The 17,883-nt window shown below is 55.7% G+C and overlaps 1 protein-coding gene across 7 annotated transcripts in view; it reads right to left on the bottom strand.

Moving 5' to 3' along the window:
• The window catches only part of KAZN (kazrin, periplakin interacting protein), a 1,065,865-nt gene that overhangs the window by 45,113 nt on the left and 1,002,869 nt on the right, over positions 1 to 17,883 (bottom strand). For 3 of the 7 annotated variants that reach the window (XM_027060832.2, XM_027060833.2, XM_053203924.1), the window contains 4 exons: positions 13,014 to 13,203; positions 10,805 to 10,935; positions 7,920 to 7,970; positions 6,429 to 6,552 (listed from right to left, as the gene is read on the bottom strand). In XM_027060832.2, the coding sequence (XP_026916633.2) occupies positions 6,429 to 6,552; positions 7,920 to 7,970; positions 10,805 to 10,935; positions 13,014 to 13,203 (496 nt within the window). Of the gene's footprint in view, positions 1 to 3,970; positions 6,553 to 6,672; positions 6,965 to 7,919; positions 7,971 to 10,804; positions 10,936 to 13,013; positions 13,204 to 17,883 lie in introns of those variants that run through there. The other 4 variants (XR_008290587.1, XM_053203934.1, XM_053203930.1 and 1 more) reach the window with 4 other exon arrangements.

The following is a 17,883-nucleotide window of genomic DNA, read 5'->3' as shown; positions in this document are numbered from 1 at the left end:
CTATTGATATTGTCCCTGGGGGAGACCATACAGCACAATTACTGATGACATAGACTCTGGAGTCAGACCAGTGCTGGAGTTGAAACCCGGTTCTGCCTCTTCCTGGCTGTGTGACTTTGGGCAGAAACTTGACCTCTCTGTGTCTTGGTTTGTTCATCTATAAAATGGGGATAATAACAGTATTTATCCTGGAGGGTTATTGGGAAGATTAGATAAAGTGAATATTTGCACAGACTTTGAGGCACGTGAGACCGGGCTGGCCCCGAGTTCTGACACACGTGTCCTTATACGTGTGCTCCCCCGGGGTGACGTTGGGGCTTCTGTCCCAAGCACTTAGGCTTGGGCAGCCTAATCGCTGTGCTGGCCACAGCAGGGAGTATGTTTCTCCTTCGAATCTAGAAAGAATGGCATCACGGCTGGTGGATGCTCTGGGCAAACAGGTCCAAGCCTCCCTGTTCTGAGGCGGGGAAGCCTGGGTTCTCTCACAAAGCAGCACTGGAACTACATCTGGGCTCTGAGGAGTGGGTACACAGCTGGAGGGATAGCAGGTCCACACAGCCTGATGAGCAGGTTTTATCCCCAGGGACAAGTTTTGCTTGAGTCCTCTTTGCGTTCAAGATGTATATCAAGCCGCCTCCACACTTTTTTCCTACCCCCGATGGAACTTAAATCCACTCAAATCATGGGGGAAAGCGGGCCACGTGGGGCCAGTGCTTTCCAGGCTCCAAAACGCATTCAGCGCTCATTTCTGAGCCTGTGAGGAGGGGAGAGGACGAGAGGACCCCGAGGCTCACGGGTGAGACAACTCACTTGAAATCAGATGCAGGGGCCAGAGCTGGAGCGATGATCCAGGCACGGCCTGGCCCCGCTGGGGAGGGGGAGGGGCTGCAAGGGTCCTCCAGATGGAGCACGGCGTGCAATTTCATAGATTATCTTGTTTTGGTGCAATTAACTGCTATTGACTGGTAACCCGTTAAGAAAGCGATCAGCCAAAACCTGAAACTCAGTAATGCAGACGAGCAGTCCGCCAGTATGTCCTGGGGCCTCGGATTCAGAAGGGCGACTGCTGCAAGCAGCCCAACAAGGTCGCCAGGCCTTCCTGGGGACGGGCTGGGCACTGGGAGGTCCTGCCACGTTCAGGAAGACCGGGGCAAGATTTGCAGTTACTGCTGTTCTTGCTGCTTAAAGATCAGTCCTCTTGGGATCCTGTTCTCATGGATTGTTTGCTGGGGACGGTGGTCAGAGCCCTTAAGAGTACACACAGGGGTTGCGTATTTGCGTATGTTTTCAGTAACGGGGCTTCACGACACCAGGTGGCGGTGGTTCTGGGACGAACTGTCCACACCCTGGCTGCCAGCAAGATCTACACCCGCGGTTGGCCTGTACCGTGACACTTCACTAGCAATGCACTGATTTTTATGTTCAAACGCTTCTAACGTACAGTCCAGATCAAACGCCTACGTTATCTTCACGTTTATAGGGCATTCTTTCATAACATAAACTTATGAACCCTTTTCTAAGACAAAGCTGTGATTGTATGTATTCCCTCCCGATACTTTATTATCGCCACGTTCTTTTCCTACTCGACAGTGGGGACAGGTGGGAGGTGTGGGCCTATGGCAGTGTTTGCCCCACCTAGTGGGGTGTGAATGGAAAAAACTTCAGAGCCGTTTGTTGGGAGCAGATGGGCTGGGGGGTGGGGTGTCTGCGAGGCCCGTGTTGTGAGAATGCAGGTTTTGGGTGAGAGGCCCTGGAGATATTTTAAAACTCACGGTCAAAGGGCTGGTGACCTCGTATGTTGCAGCCACATGGCACTGGGATTCCCCATTGGGCACGGGTGTGGGTGGCTCCTGGGCCCGGGCTGTGGCCAGGATGGGAGACGCCACCTCACGTCGGGGGCGGAGCTAACCCTGAGACTGCGGCAGCTCTGTGCAGCGAGGGGTCCTGCAGCAGGGCAAATGGGGGCACGCCTCTGGCCCGGATGGAGCACCAGTGCGGGACAACAGCTTGTAGCTAGTCTGCCTGCCCCAGTTCCTCCCAGGGGTGGGTCTCCCTGACCTGGGGGTAAAAGGCTGCCGGAATGGATGGAGCAGATGCAGTCCCGCCAGTAAGGAAGTGCTAGGCTGTGCCACAGGCTCCTGGTGGGCAAGGTGAGCTGCCAACCAGGCCCAGCCCCTCACTGCCCAGATGGTAGAGTGGTCAAGGCACTATGGACTCCCTAGGTTTGAAATCCAGCTCTATTCTTTACTAGCTCCTTGACCCTGGATGATTTACTTAACCTCAGTTTTCTCATCAAAAATGTAGTTATCTCATCAGTTATGGGAGGGTTAACTGAGTTAATGCATGTAAAATGTGCAGCATAGACCATGGCTCGTGGTAAGTGCTTAACAATTGTTAGATGTTATTATTACATTATTAGGTTGTATCTGTTGGAGCCTGCCAGCATGGGTGGCAGAGCACGTGGAGGGGCCACTGAGTACAGCTGTGCAGGTTGTGCACTGTACAACTCAGGGCACCATTTCCACAGTAGTGCCTTCTGGAGTAGCGCAGTAAGCAACCTGTGGGGCTGTACACTGGCCCTAGATGCCCTGGGCATCCCGACTTCAATTTCTAATAGGTACCACTTGAAGTCGGACCATCTGGGGGCAAGGTCTTGGAGACGATTAACAAAGGAGGTAGTGTGGCTTTTGAGTCGAGCTACAAAGCTTCGAACGAGGTATGGCTCAGCCCTTGAAAAGGTTACAGGACTAGAGGAGCAATAGTTAGAATCTTGGCCAGGTCACTCCTCTCTGGGCCAAAGTTCTTCCCATCAGTCCAGGGCGGGTAGGGTGGGGTGGTGGAGTTAGTTTCGGGATGACAGAAAGGCTTTCCCCTCGTATGCCAAAGTCTGACCGATCGGCAGGGGCTGTCTGAGGCTTTGTAAAGTGAAGAAATCAGAGGCCACTTTGGGCTGGGTGGGAGGGGCTCTTTGATTGATTAGTGATGTCTGCATGAGGCCAGAGAGCGGGGAGCAGTGGCATGTAAGTTTGGGCTTCTCACCCTCCTCAGCCCAGTGGTTCTCCATGCTGACTGCACCTTAGAATGCACCAGAGAAGGCTTAACCACGCTCTGATTCAGGGATGTGGCCTGGCATCGGTTAACGGTTTTCACAAGCTCTGCAGGTGATTCTAACGTGTGGCCAGGTTGAGAACTGCCGGGGTGGACGTCCCTAAGTTCCCCGAAGTCCTGAGCTGGACGACTTCTCGGCATGGTTCATAGATCATGGAACTTTGAGCTTTCTTCCAGCAGAAATGACAGGGGCTTCCATCAGTTTGACTGCTGGAGAGGATCTGTCTTTAAGTTGGGAGATAGAGGCTGAAGGCCCTGGCTGCAATCGGGGGTTGGGGTATCCAGGGTGACCTCTTCTTGGGCAACACTGTGGAGTTTCACTGGGAAGAGGCCCAGGCTTTGCATCGGAGGGATCTCCTGGGACTCGAAAAAGCCTGGCCCACACTGGCTTGATCAGGAAAGTCCTGTGACTCCATTGATTTCTCTTTTAAGCTCCTCTCCTGTCCCCAGGGTAGGTGGGACGTTGGGACAATGCAGAGGCCCACTGAGGTCTGCAGGAAGTAACGTGCCCCAAACTCACAGGCCCATTTCTGGGCCTTTGGAAGGATGGCCGGGGAGAGAAGGAAGCAGAGGAAAGCTGACCGGGGCCGCTGAACTGGAGAACTCAGGGCCAGGGTGCCAGGCTTAGAGGTGGCGCGATAAGACCACCGGCAGCCCTGGATGCTGACAGCTCCCCCAAATTACAGTCAGGGCGGCCAAGGTGAGATGTTTCTGGGAGGCCACCCTGGCCTCAGCCCCACCACGGGCCCAGCTTTCCTCGGCCCCTCCGGACCCAGCCCTGGAATTTCAAGGAGCAGGCCATGCAGGGGCTTGGCCCCCCGCCCGGAGCAAGATAGAAGCACTCAAATAACATAGAGTTCAATAATATTTTAAAATAAGCTTTATTTAGATTTTTTTTTATATTTTATATTTGCATCCATGCCTTCGAGAAACCTTCCCCATGGGAAAAGTTATTTTCAACTAATTTACCCATAACTCATTCGCTATTTGACGTAGTTCTCTTAAATAAATCATCCTTAGTAACTCTTAGATTTATCTCCTAATTTACAAAAACTGAAATGAAAAGGAACTACTAAATCATTACCAGGAGTGGTTGCAATCTTATGTTCTCGTAAGTAAAGGGCAAACAATAAAAATCAACCGAAAGGAAACAAAAAATCATGGGGGAGAAAAGTATTTTCTAAAGTCTCTCTCCGTAGAGAAAGATGTCAGCTCCGGCCGCTCTCCCTCACCGCCAGGCTCGGTTAAACAGCTTAGCCGAAGGAGGCCAGAAAGATCCTTATTAGGTACCCTGCCTGCTCTTGCCCAGCAACGGCCCCCCCCCCCCCGCCCCCGTCGGCCCCCACTGAGTCAGAAGGAAAGGGAACAGCCTACTGGTGCTTTTTTGTTTGCTTTAGAGACTTTGGACAAAATATCCTATCTTTCTGATAGAGATTCTCCAGCACTTTCAAATCTCCTTTCTTTGTAAGAGCTGAAAAATGTTACAGTTAGCAGAAAGCGCCACTACGGTTGTGCGGAGGGTGCGGGTCATCGAGCTGTGTTAGTTAAGGTGAAGCGGGGGAAGAGGGGGGATCCACAGGTCAACAAAAGAAAAGGTTTAAGCTAGTTTTAGGCCTTAGGAGGCCCTGGCTTAGAAGCTCACGAGTTCTCCATCACCTGGCGTTATAATGCACACGGTTCCTTTGCTGGTGAAGCCTCACTGGGGCCAATGTTGCTCCCCAAATGGGCAGATTTCCTGCCAGCCCTTCTCTCCTGGGGTGAGGGGGCTCAGGCTGTTGTGACAAGTTGGGAGGACAGGGCCCAAGGGATCCCGGGAGATTCTATTAAGTGTGGCTGGAGGAACCAACCAGAATGGGGAGGGCAGAGAGGTTCTGGTGCTGGACATTGTGTCCCCAGCAGCCCTCCCCTTGAGGTGGGTGCCTCCCCCAAGGACACCTGCCTGGCCAACATGCAGAATGACCCAAGGATGAGAAAGACACAGCTGCAGGGAAGAACCTATGGCCTCTCGAGGCCCCTCGTGGCACCGACTCGGGCCGAGGGTCCCTGTGGCCATACCCTGTGGTCATGTGCTTGGCTGTCTCACTCTGAACTCAACCGCTCTCAAAAGACAGACCCAAGAGAAGGTGACCATCACAGCTGGCCCTCTGCTCACTGAGGTCAGTTTTCCTTATTTCAGATAAATAGATGTTTAGAAAGGGGGAAGAGCTGTGGGTGGGAAGGAAGGTGGAGTGCACTTCCATGCAGGGGCAGAAGAATGGGGGAGAAAGAGAAGAAAGAACGGAAGAAAGCAAGCTTTGAAATCCAATGGTCCTTGGGTTCTGGCCACCCTAAAGTCTACCTTGCACAGTTTGGCAGCAGCATGATAATACAACAGACAAGTCAACAAAACACCCGCCTCCCGCCCACCCCATGGAAAAATATACATTCCAATATTTATGTAATAATTTAGATAGAATAAGTCTTCTGCGTTTGTGCAAATAAATTAAACGGAACAATTTTCTTTTTTTTTTTTTTTCCATAAAGAAAGAAACGGCAACGCAATTTAAAAACTGGCAGGCCGTTAAAAAGAGCCCGTTTGACCTCCGGCACGCCGAGCCAAGGTAAGCCGCCCCCCCGCCCAATCCCCTGGCTGGGCTCGCGGGTCTTGGCGAGGAGCCGACCTTACCCGACCACTTGGGCAGCTTGCGGATTAAAGTGACTCGGCGCCCCGGGGACAGGGTCTGGTCCCACGCGTTCACACCAGGGGGGGGCAGGGCGGGGGAACGGGACATCAAAAACAGACCACATCCTTGGGCAGACGGGCTCCAGGAATAGCAGTTTGGACAAGGGACATTTACAAGCACGGAGTGCACAATAGTTTTGTTATTTACAAATACACAGCAGTCCTTCAAGTTTTCAAGTTTCATAAAAAAGGAGGAGGGGAGGGGAAGGGGGTGAGGGTGAGAAAAAAAAAACCCAACGAACCGAACAAAAAAAAAACAAAACACGGAAAAGAAACAGAAACAAACCCAGATTAACAACACGACTGTATCGCTCCGAGGACGACAGAGAGTTGACAGAGTCACACACGGTTGGAGTATGTACATCAATTACAGAGGTGGCGCCGCAGGGGGGCGGGGCCCGCGCTCGGCCACGCCCAGCACCCACGTGCGCGGGAGCTCGCGCCCGCACACGCCCCGCCCCGCACGCCCCGCCGCGCCCCCCCCTCCCCCGCGCTCGCACGCACGTCCACACGCACAGACACGCCTGCGCGCGGCAGGCGCAGGGAGGCGGGTATCACCAGTCCGCGTCCTCCTCTATGTAATAATCAGGGGCGGTACCATCAAAGAGGCCGGGGTCGAGGGACTTCCGCTGCTTCCCTCTGGCGAAGACGCGCGAGATGGAGCCGAATCCCATCTTCTCTTTCTTCTTTTTCCGTTTTTGGTCTTCAAGATCCTCTAGTGACTGAGGAGTCGGGCGGGCGGCAGGGGTAGGAGGAGAAGAACAAAGCCACCTGAGCTGGGTGCGGGGGGGGGGGGGCGAGGGGACAGGGGGCGGGGGCCACGGGTGGGTGAAATGCCAGGGTCTGCCCCTCCTCGCTGGCGGAGCCCACTTGGGCCAGGTGCGGAAGCTCTCTGGGACCACGGCGGGACCCACCCAAGGCCGCTGTGAGGGTGGCAGCGAGGACCACCGTGCTTACAGCAGTGCCGGGTTATAATAACCCTTTAAATGATCGCTAGCTGCTGCTCTACAGCTGTCAGTTTGCCCACACCCTTGGGGTGCTTCCTGAGGGCCTGCAGGAGCGCGTCTGCGCACTTGGCTCCCGCTGGGCCCCAGGCCTCGTCTGCGGGGACCCTGCGGCAGGGGTACAGGTTGCCTGTAAAAACAAAGTCCCCATGGGAAAGGAGCCCCAGGGGAGCCCGGAAAATGAGGAAGGGGGCGACCTGATCTTCGTGCCAGCCACGAGCAAGGGCCCTGGACCTTAAGGCCTTGGCCAAGAGGGTGGACTAGAGCGGGGAGGCTGGAGCTTGAGTTCTCGTCCTAACTAGGTCACTACCCATGGACTCTTGGAGCGCCCCTTGCCTCTCTCTGAGCCCAGTTTCCTCAGCTGTGATGTGGAGACCACAGTGATGTCGGGGATAGCCTCCTGTGCGGGCTAATGGGCCAGAGGGTGGTGTCTATACGAGGGCTTTACAAACCGTCGAGTGCCTTACACAAAGACATGGAGTGTCGTTGGGCAAAAGGTGGAGGTTAGACTAATGGTGCCCAAAACACACCAGAATTACCTGAACTCCAGGACCCATCCCATACCTGGGGGCTCAGATCCTTCAGGCTTAAAGGCCCCCGGAATCTGCATTTGCAAAGTCTTTCCTGGTGGACCCTGATGGAGATGTGCCGTGCATAGACCAGCACCTGGGAACCCCAGGACTAGAGAGTCCGTCTCAGAGACCCCTCTCGACTTTCAGTTCAGGTTTTCCTGCCTGCGGTCCCCTCCTCACTGCTGACAGGGTACTGAAAGAACAGTTTCTTGCAGCAAGGGACCCAGTGAGCCTCTGGCCTGGGTCATCAACCATTGGCTGCCAGGAGCCACTCACCAGGGCAGTGGGACGGAGGATGTATGATGCACTTAGTGGGTCCATGGACTGGAAAGAGGATAGGGGAGGGCAGACGAGGCACTGAGCCTGGCTCAGACGCCAAACCTGGATTGACTGAAGCAGTGGCTTAACTCTTCTCTGCCTTGGGTGTCCAAGAATGGAAGTGGGGATGCCGAGGGCCCAGGGGAACAAGGGGTCGGGGGAGTGGGCCCAAATGGCCAGGGGAGGCACACCTACCTGTACAATAGGGTTGTGCAGGTTCTTCTGAACTGGGCCGGGACTGTCGCCCTGCAGCCAAAAAGAGGGAGAAGATGAAACAGACGCGAGACACATGGGAGCAGAGGTGGCCCGTGGAGCATGGGGCCTTCTGTGGAAGGAAGCCCTCTCTTAGGGACCACCCTGCCTCTGTGCTGGGGAACCCACCCCCGCCCTGAAGCAGACACTCCCAGATGGCTCAGCAATGGCACCTGGGGTTCAAGACGCTGCCTGGTCCAGAGGTCCTGGGGTGCTCTTGCCTACTCAGGTCTCTCAATGACCCCCTTCCCCCACCCAACACCCGCTGATCAACGGATCAGTCAATTGAAGGCTTCTAAGTTCCTGTCCCAATCGGTCCATCAAGTTGGGACTGGAGGTTGGTTATACTTGGGATTTTTCATAAAGAAATATGGTTTTAAAGACAACACAAAAAAATTTCAGGACAGGAAGACACGGGAGACCATGTAGCTTCTAATTCCCCCCCACAATTCAATGCATTTCTTATTTTCTGGAGGTGCAAAGAGGCTCTGGACAATCCAACGTGATGGAACTAATTGTAAGTGGAACAGGAACAGATCTGGGACTGTTTCTTCCTGGTCCAGTGCTTCCTTCCGTGGGCACGCAAAGGTGGCTGTACACAAAGCCTTCGCTACAGCCCAGACTCTGGCTGCCCTGCCTGGGGGGGCAAACGGATCCCTGGGGTCACAAGTCATTAGTGGGGGGGCCCTCTGATGGTGGTTTCCAGAATTGCAGGCAAAACATCCATGAAAAAAACAAAGTATGTCATTTGGGCCAAAGTCCATCAATCTTCAACTTCCCTGCACTTGGTCCCCACCTCTGCTCTAAATTAGTGGCCACAGAGTAAGAGGATGGGGAAGTCCTTAGTCTGGGCTGTTCTTGCTGGTACCAGGTCCAAGGCCCGAGAACAGAGGGTTACCTGGTGCTTTTTCTAGGCTCTTCTTGGCTTACCTGTGCGCACATCTGTTGAAATGGGGGATGAACGTGGCTGAAGGTGGGTGGGAATGGAACAAATGCTAGTTTAGTCTTTAGTCCCAGCCCAAGGTTTGCAAACAGAAACTAATCTGGCGGGCCACTGAGATAGGTCTACTTTAATGGGGAAGAGAATGAAGCCAGTGCCCACTGAAATAGCTGTGTGCAGACAACTGGCTTATCAAAGCACCCATTTGCTGGCAGCAGGGCCCCTGTGATCTCGGAAATAAATATGCTGGACTGCCACCTGTAGCAGCCGGTATGTGTCAAGGCCAAGTTGAGCAAAAGGCTAGGCCAAATGCAATTCAAGAGGTCTTTAGAGAACCCATGCTGAGAATGGGCTTTCCTACGGGATTTTGGCTATCAGAGCCCCCTTGGGCCCACCACAAGAAGACAAAATATGGCCCCTGGGAAGGTCTTCTCATTTGGGGTGTGCATGGCTACTCTTAAGTCTCTGGCCCATGCTCGAAGAATGAAGGGACCCTTGGCTGTTGAGTACAGCCCAACAGTGGTCCCGCAGAACCAGAGGACAGATGTCAGAGGCCCTCTAGTGGCCCTCGTTCTGTCATTCAAGACCACCTCTGTCACGGGGTTCTGTCGTGGGAACTAGAGAAGAACAGATTGCTTCCTTAAAGCCCCAGTTAACAAAGAATCCCAGCCTTGGGTGGGATTCAGGCCCGAAGTGACCTTCTTGGCATCCGGCCTGGGCTGAATGAAGCCCTGGGCCAGCGATCCCCACGGTCCATGTTGCCAGGTGAAGGCAACTATTTTAATTTCAGGCTTAGCTACTTTTATCAGTAGTCTTTAGCTACGCCCCATTGTTCTTGTAGACTGGACAAGAGTTTCCAGTACGATTATTCATAGATAGAAAAGTTACTGATTTTTAGACGCTGATTTTCAACCAGTCCCGTTAATGTACTTGGTCATTATCGGTTCTAATAGCTTTAGAGGTTATTCTCTTGAGTTTCCAGGTAGGAAAGCAGATCAGTGGCAAGTGATGGTTATTTTGTCTTTCTTTCCTACCGTATTCACCTCATTCCTCCTATCAGTCTCACTGGTTAATAAAACATTAAGTGAATTTTTGAGAAAGCTTTCTCATGCACTTGAACGCCTAACTCTACTGCGTCTCTGCCTTCACGGCAGGGGAGCCGCCCTCCGTAGTATCAACCATGTGACAGAACAAAACTGTAGCGTGGCCTCCACACCCCGGATCCAGTGTTTCCCGTTCGACCCTCCGTATGGTGTCCTCCTGTCCTCAGATGCCTGACCCACCTTCGTCCCCTTCTCGGGAGCCCGACTGTCTGCTCTGCCAGTCACCAAGAGTGAGGTGGCCAGGGACCCGCACCTTTTGGTAGCTGGTGCCCAGTATGCCATCAAAGAGCGTTTGATTAAGCAAAAGGAAAAAAAAAAAAACCGAGAACAAATTCGTGGGACACCTCTCCAGAAGTAGCATTTGCCCAGACTCCTGGAAATTAAAAAACAAAACAAAACCTGGCTTATCCCAGGATGAAGGACTGAGAGCTGGCTCTCCACGGAAGTGAAGGGTGCTGGTAAGGCCCCGAAGGAACCTCTGAGAGGAGAGGCCCGCAGTCCTAGACCAGAGGTAATCCAGGCTGCACAGACCCTGAGCCGACCCAGGCCTGCCTTCCTCTGGGTTTTTCTGGCCCTCCCGGACACAAGGAGCAAACAGGCCTCATTCCTTTCTCCCCACATCCATCTCTTCTTGCAAAAGGAGAGAACAGAACAGGAAATGCCTTCGCCAGAGTGCTCCCTGGGTGGACGAGAGGAAACAGCGGGTACGTCTTCACCCCTCCACCCCGCCCCTGAGGTTTCCAGGCAAGGGCCCGGGGCCCAGGCCCTGCTGCTGCTGGCCTTACGTTGCAGAGGGAGTGTGTCCGGTGCCGAGGGGAGTTGATGTCGCTTGGCGTGGACGACCGGTCGCCTTCGGCGGCAGATGCGTCGGAGATGACAGAGGGCTGCCGCGAGTGGCAGGGGCTCACCCTGACCGCTGGAAAGCAGGGACAGCTGGTGAGTGAGGGGTGGAGAGCATGTCCTCGCCTGTGCCACCCTGCAGTGGCGCCCCTGTGCTCCCGTTACGCAGGTGAGAATGCCGAGGCATAGAGAAGAGACTGTCTAGCCCTTTGCCCTCCACTCCCCAGACCCACACACGGCCAAACGGCAGCTCCTGGGAAGGTCCGGCATGGCCTCTGGATCCGAGTTCGCCCTCTCCTAACCACAGTGAAGGAGAAGAGGCCCGAGTTTCCAGGGACCTTGATGACTGTCCTCACCATGCTCTCACCAGCTGGACGTTCCCTAGACCTGGCTCAATCCTAACCGCTGGTCAACACCAGCTTCCCAAGTGAGAAGCCTAGCGGCCACCACTGGGTCCCCTCTTTCCCCTACACCCAGCACCCAGTCATCAGCACCTTCAAACACAACCCCCAAACTGTCCACTTTTTTTTTTTTTTTAACTTTTAACATTAATTCATTTTTGAGACAGAGAGAGAGAGACCATGAGCAGGGTAGGGACAGAGAGAGGGAGACCCAGAGTCTGAAGCAGGCTGCAGGATCCGAGCTGTCAGCACAGAGCCCGACGCGGGACTCGAACTCACAAACTGCGAGATCCTGACCTCAGCCGAAGTCGGACGCTCAACCGACTGAGCCACCCAGGCGCCCAAAATCCATCCACTTCTCTCCAACACCACCCCCAAATCCGTCCACTATTCTCCAACCCCACTGTCATTACCCAAGCCGAAGCCACTGTCGTCTCTCACCCGGAAGACCGTGTGGCCTCCCAGCCTCCAATGAACGGGAGTCCTTGCTGACTCCATTCCTCACGCTGCAGCAGAGCCGGGCATCTGGTCACCCTTGGGGGGGGGGGGACCCCCAAGGCCCAAAGGGATGTGGCCCCGGCCACCCTACCAGCCTTGGCTCACATCACACTGGCTTTCTGACAGTGCCTGACACAGGCCATCTCCCTCCTGCCTCCGTCTTGGCTGGTCCCGCTGCTCCATCGGGAGGAATTATCACCGTTCACGTCTCTCCGCCTGTCCTGAGAGAGGCCTCCCCCAACCGTCCGCTCTCCCCACGCTTTTCCCCCACCAAAGAGCCTGTCTTCCGCCGATTTCACTCCCTGTTGAACGAGACGGACTGAGGGCCTCCTGTACGCAGGCAGCATGGGAGCAGGGAGCGGACTGGGCTGCATCACGACAAAGATCGTCCTTCCTTCCAGGGGCCATATGGTTCGATGTGGGGGGCTGGCGGGGGAGAGGGGTGGACAGCGGGCTTTGCGGTCAGGGACTTGGGTACCCAGCTGGGCGACGGCAGCACCTGCAGGCTCTAAAGGCCAGTGGCCAACCCCCAACTTGCACGCGTCGCCCAGAGGCAGCCACTCAACACAGGGACAGAGAACAGAGCCAGGCGGGCCGCGGACGGGCGGAGGGGTTTGGGGCTTGTACCACGGCCAGTGGGTACAGACGCTGCCCGGAGGCCGCACCCTTCCTCCCACCAGTGCCCGGAGGGAACACGTGTGACGTTTACTTGTGGCCCTCCCACGCACGCCGTGACTGCGAGGAGCCCTGCGGTCTCCCTTGCCAAAGGATCCCATGAGACCCAGGCTGGAGAATCCGTGTTCCCGCTCCCTGGACACAGTCATTGGTCCAGGGGTGGGCACGTGATCCAGGCTGGCCAATCAGAGTCCTTCTTCGGGATTTACCATATGCCCAGAGAAAGCACTTAGTTTTTCTTTCTCCTGACTTTTGCACTTAAAGACCTTAAAAGCCTGAAACTCCCGGAGACCGTTTTGCTGCTCTGTGGAAAGAGAGGGCCTAGAGATGAGGCCGAATGGAGGCAGGTGGAGCGGAGAGGCGGGGGGCCTCAGATATCATCTGGTCTTCAGGAGCCAGCTGTGCCTGAAGTCCATCTCTCAGACTTCTCAGTTACAACAAGCCTGTGGCCTCTGCCCCCACACCCCCGCACGCAGCTACAGTGTGAACGGAGAGGCTGCTTGCCCCGCCCTGGGAAGGTCAGTAGCCTCCTAAGAAGCCGCCGCAGCCAGGGCTGGGCCAGGCCAGGGGCAGGACTCACCTTGCCGGTCTGCAGGGTGGGGGGGATGAGAGTGGTAGAGAGTCTGCTGGCTCTGCCGGATGGCCGCGGTCAGCGGGAGGTCCGCCTGCACCACCCACTCCTGGTTGCCGTTGAGCACCGTCTCGCCCGGCATGGCGAGGGAATGCCGCTTGGGGACGTCCTTGGTCAGCGTAGCTAAGGACTGCTTGGCCTGGAGAGAGGGCCGGGAGACAGGAGAGAGAAAATGGGATCGAGGGGATCTCCCGGCCTGTCGCTCGGCCAAGACCCACCGCGGTGAGAAAGCCACGGATCCGCCCTCGGTACCTGGGCAGCTCTGACTCTGAATGGCATGGCCCATCAGAGTCTAGCACCTGCACTGCAGGCCTCGCTTTGGGGTGGCCCCTTAGTTCCTGCTAACACAAAGGGAGACCAAGGAGACGCGAGAGAGGGAGACCAAGGAGGCAGAAGAGAGGGGGTCCAAGGAGACGCTTATCACCCATTCTTTCGAGTTCTCTAAGGAGCAGCTGGGATTTGAATGAGATTGGAGGAACATGGGTGCTTTGCCTGACCAGCCTAACTCCTCCCAAATTCAGCCCACGAGCTCCCCTTTACAAGGTGCTGTGCAGTGCAGGCAGGGGACAGAGCAAACCCTCAACCTGGCTCCCAGGATCACAGGAGGAAGCCCAGGAAGAAGTCTGGGGCTGACTTAGGGCAGGAGGGATAGTCCAACATCTCTCAGCCTTGGGTGATCTCCCTGCCACGTAGGTGGGGTTTTACTGAAGTGATCTCACATTACTTGGGGGAGAAATGGGCACATGTGAGCCATGCATTAATGCATATTCTTTTCACCACAGTCTCTTTCTCTTTCTCAACTGGTTCCCCAAGATCATGCCAGGGTCGAGCGGGGACACAGGCAGGGGCCCAAGGGTCTTGAACCGAGCTCTCCAGTGAACCTGACAACCCGGGACATTGCTACAGATAACAGAGTCACCGTGAGTGCTGGCTTTGACCCTGATATGAACACGGGTTAAAATTTAAAAATCTCATCTGTCCTAGCTCCAGAATGTTCTATACCTTGCCCAAGGTCCCACTCTTCCTGGCAGAGCAGGAGCTCTTGGGAAAGAGATTCCAAACAGAGAAATGGATCGTTGTTGGCCTAAAACCTGATATACCCTTATCCCATTGACCAGCTATGTTTAAAATCACTGCCAGGGTGCCTGGGTGGCTCAGTTGGTTAAGTGTCCGGCTTCGGCTCAGGTCATAATCTTGCAGTTCACAGGTTCAAGCCCCGCATCAGGCTGTGTGCTGACAGCTCAGAGCCTGGAGCCTGCTTCGGATTCTGGGTCTCCCTCCCTCTCTGCCCCTCCTCTGCTTGCACTCCCTGTCTCTCTCAAAAATAAACAAACATTAAAAAAAAAAAAAAAGTTAAAGTCACTGCCTTCTCTGAGCCTCGGCTTCCCCACCTGTAAAATGAAAACCCCAGAGCAAGGACACCCCAAGTCTATGAGATCACCCCCCTTCCACGGCAGAGGGAGACTGAGTTGAAGGTGTCAGCCCTGTCCCCCAAGCCAGAAAGCTATCATGTGCTCAGCACGACAGCCCTGGGCTTCAGGTAGGGAGGGTAAGATTATTTGTGCTTGACAGAGGAGGAACTGGAAGCTGAGAGAAGTGACTTCTTCAAGAATGCACAGCAAGGACAATGTTCAAGTTGGGTCCCAAGGCTGGGAGCCTGGCCCTGAGCCCTGGGGTTTCCACGGCACCCACGCTCCTCAGCGGCAAGGAAAATAACCACACAAGTAATGCAGACTCTGGGTGCACGAAGCAGGGGATGGGGTGTGCCTGGTCACCATGAAATCCGCAGCACCTCGCTCGGGGCAGGGCACATGCAGCGATCAGTAAAAATCCGCAGCATAGACGGAAGCAGGCCCTGCCGTGTCCAGGCTGATGGCTCAGGGAATCCGCTGTGTTAACTTACTGCAAGAACAACAGACTAATCCTTCTGCTGAAGGAAGGGGCAAGCGGCATGTATCTCCGAGCTGCCACAGGCTTGCGGCCACCCAGCACCATGGAGACCCTCATTTCCTGGCCGCCAGGGCCCTTCAGCTGGGAACACATCTCCTTTCCCTCTAGGTCATGTGCATCTGGCCTCCTGGCCCACCATCCCGGGCACCACTCCACGTGCTAAGCTGCCCTGCTCCCTGCTTCCTCTGGGCCCCATCCATCTCGGCTGCCTGGAAGGTGGACCCGGGGTGGAGACACGAGCCCCAGGTCAATCTGCCATCATGCTAATTAACCCCCAGCTCGGCCTTCTCGCAAACATTCACGGGCACGTAGGCAGGAAGCACGGGAGAACCCAAGGCAAGATGCCCTCTCTGTCCCCTCCTGGCTTTCTTCTCCCAGGGGGGGCTTCATCTCCATCTAGGCCTGGGAGAGGCACCTTCTAACTCAGCAGGCAGCTCGACATTGCTACCTGACAACTGGGAGGTCCCCCGTGGTTGGTCCTGCAGGGTGGGGCGGTGGTACCCCTGAGTTCTGAAGCACAGGGACCTCTTACAAACGGCCCACTTGTGGCAGAGACAAGACCTACAAAAAGCGGCCTGTAAAGTCTAATTTAACATACAGGCATGTGCGCACACGGGATCTGCTCCCCGTGGCAGTCTACGCGGCATTTCTCGGGCTGACCGCTTCCGCTAAATGCAAGTTAATGCTGGGAGCTCCCCCTGAGCTCTGACTCCCTCTTCTCTCTGAGCCTTTACCCTCTCCTGAGCACTCTGCACCCGAAGTTTCGAGCTACTGGACATTGGCTCAAACACCCTGTTATGACACGAGTCAGAACTGGGTTCAAACTCCACTTCTACTGTTTAACTTGCTGTGTGACCTTCAGCAAGTTCCTCCACCTCCCTCAGCTTCAGGGCCCTCCCCAGTAAGACGGGGGGGCAGAGGAAGATCACTGCCATGTAAGTAGCACTCCCTGGAGTTGTGGGACGAGGGGGCTTTGGAGTCTGGGCTCTGAAACCCGACTGCCTGGGTTTGAGCCCGGCTGTGCCACTTCCTGGTGGGGGGGGATCCTGGGCGTGGTCCCTCACCGCTCTGTGCCTTCATGCCCCCCTCTGTCAGATGGGGATAACACAGTTGCTATGCAGAGCCCTGGCCTAAGATAAAAATACTCAATAAAGGTTAGTGACTGTTAAATCCTGAAACATCTTCCACCTCACAAGTAGGAGTTAGGCGTGAACTAAGTCCAATGAAGGCCCAGGACGCCAGCTGCACCACTGCCATGTTCCATAAGAAGCAGTGATCGAGGTTGGTGGGATCATTTATGCCCTAAGACGGGCCGATAAGATCCAGGGGGTGGCATGACCCTGCCCGGGGCCTCCCTCTGGATCGGGGCTGATGAAGGCGCCTGACCGGCTGGAGGGTCTGCTGACCGGCAGCCAGGAGGTATTCCATGTTGGACAGTAAGCCTGGGCCCCCGAGGGATGCCGGGAGCACAGCTCAGCGGAACCCTTCGTTAGCTTTCCGAGGGATTCCTGCTTGTCCAGGGAACGTCTCTGCTGGCCAAAGGCTGCTGGGGGGGATCTTCCAAGAAAACACCAGCAGGCTGTGAGGTCTGGCCCGCTGCTCCCAGACGGCAATGGCCCAGGGCCGGGGGGTGGTGCCTGCGGCAGGCGGGTTTCTTGGGAGTGAGGGCAGAAGCAGCACCAACCCAGAGCACGGCCTCCAGAAAAGGAATGGAGACTCGGGCCATTCCCATCATCCCCCTGCCCCCTGACCCCGCCTCTCCCCCACCCCCACTGCACCGCGCCCGACTCTCGCCTGGGTCTGTGGTGGCTGCCATTTTCACAGATGAGGAAACTGAGGCCCAGGCAGGTTAAGAGTGACTCCTGAGGTCACACGGTGACTGGCCAGTGGAACGGAATCTGAAGACAGGATGGGTCTAGGTGCCCAACACCAGTCAGTAAGTGACCCTCACAATCCGCACCCCCCCCCCCAAGCGGAAGGCCTCGTAGCCCTGACTTCACATGTGTGCAAACTGAGATTCAGAGAGGTTAAGTCCCTTGTCACAGGTCACACAGCCCGAACATGGTGGGACCCAACGGGGACTCCGTTAGAACGGAACGGCTAAGAGAGATGCTAAGATTAGACCATCCCACGCTCGACGCTTGAGAAACGTCCAACTTTACAGAAGGCGGGCTCTCCACAGGGGTGAGACCCACCCCCACCTCCCCCAGGGAACCCTGGGAAATGCCCGGAGACTTCTGGTGGTCACAGGTGGGAGGTGCCCAAGGCATCTAGCAGGTGGAAGCCAGGGAAGCTGGTGGCCATCCTCCAGGGCACAGGAAGGCCTCACAACAAAGACGGACCGGCCCCAAATGTAAACAGTGCTGAGGGTGAGAAGCCCCGTTGACCGACTGTGTAGTGAACATAAAAAAGCCTCCTGTTCTGGAGAGACAGTGCTGATAGGAAACTAGGTCAACACGAACCAAGGTCCTGGGGGGCAGGACTGGCCTGCCCTTGGGGGAAGCGTGTGCTCTCGGGGCTGGCAGGCCCGTCTCCCTCCCCCTCCGTGTGACGGAGGCCAGCGAGGAGGGCCCGAGGGACATGCGAGGGTTGGTGGGGGAGGGGCCCCTTCAGGCCAGCAGCCGGATGTCCCTACGGAGGCCCCGCACGGAGCCGAAGCCTCCACGTCATGAAGCTCGAGGCCTCCCTGACTCCCAGCTCTGCCTCTCAACCCGCTGGGCAGCTCTGGGTGAGCCTCTCGCCCTCTGAGCCCGCTTCCACATCCCTAAAGCGGGCACCACAAGAACGTGAGGGGTGACGGCCGATGGATATGGGTTTCCCTTTTGGGGAGGGGGGGGTGCAAGCTGTTCTAGAACCGAATTGTTTGGTG

Source organism: Acinonyx jubatus, chromosome C1 (assembly GCF_027475565.1).
Source record: "Acinonyx jubatus isolate Ajub_Pintada_27869175 chromosome C1, VMU_Ajub_asm_v1.0, whole genome shotgun sequence".
In the NCBI taxonomy this organism is placed as follows: Eukaryota; Metazoa; Chordata; class Mammalia; order Carnivora; family Felidae; genus Acinonyx; species Acinonyx jubatus.
This window is presented reverse-complemented; position numbering and strand designations above follow the sequence as displayed.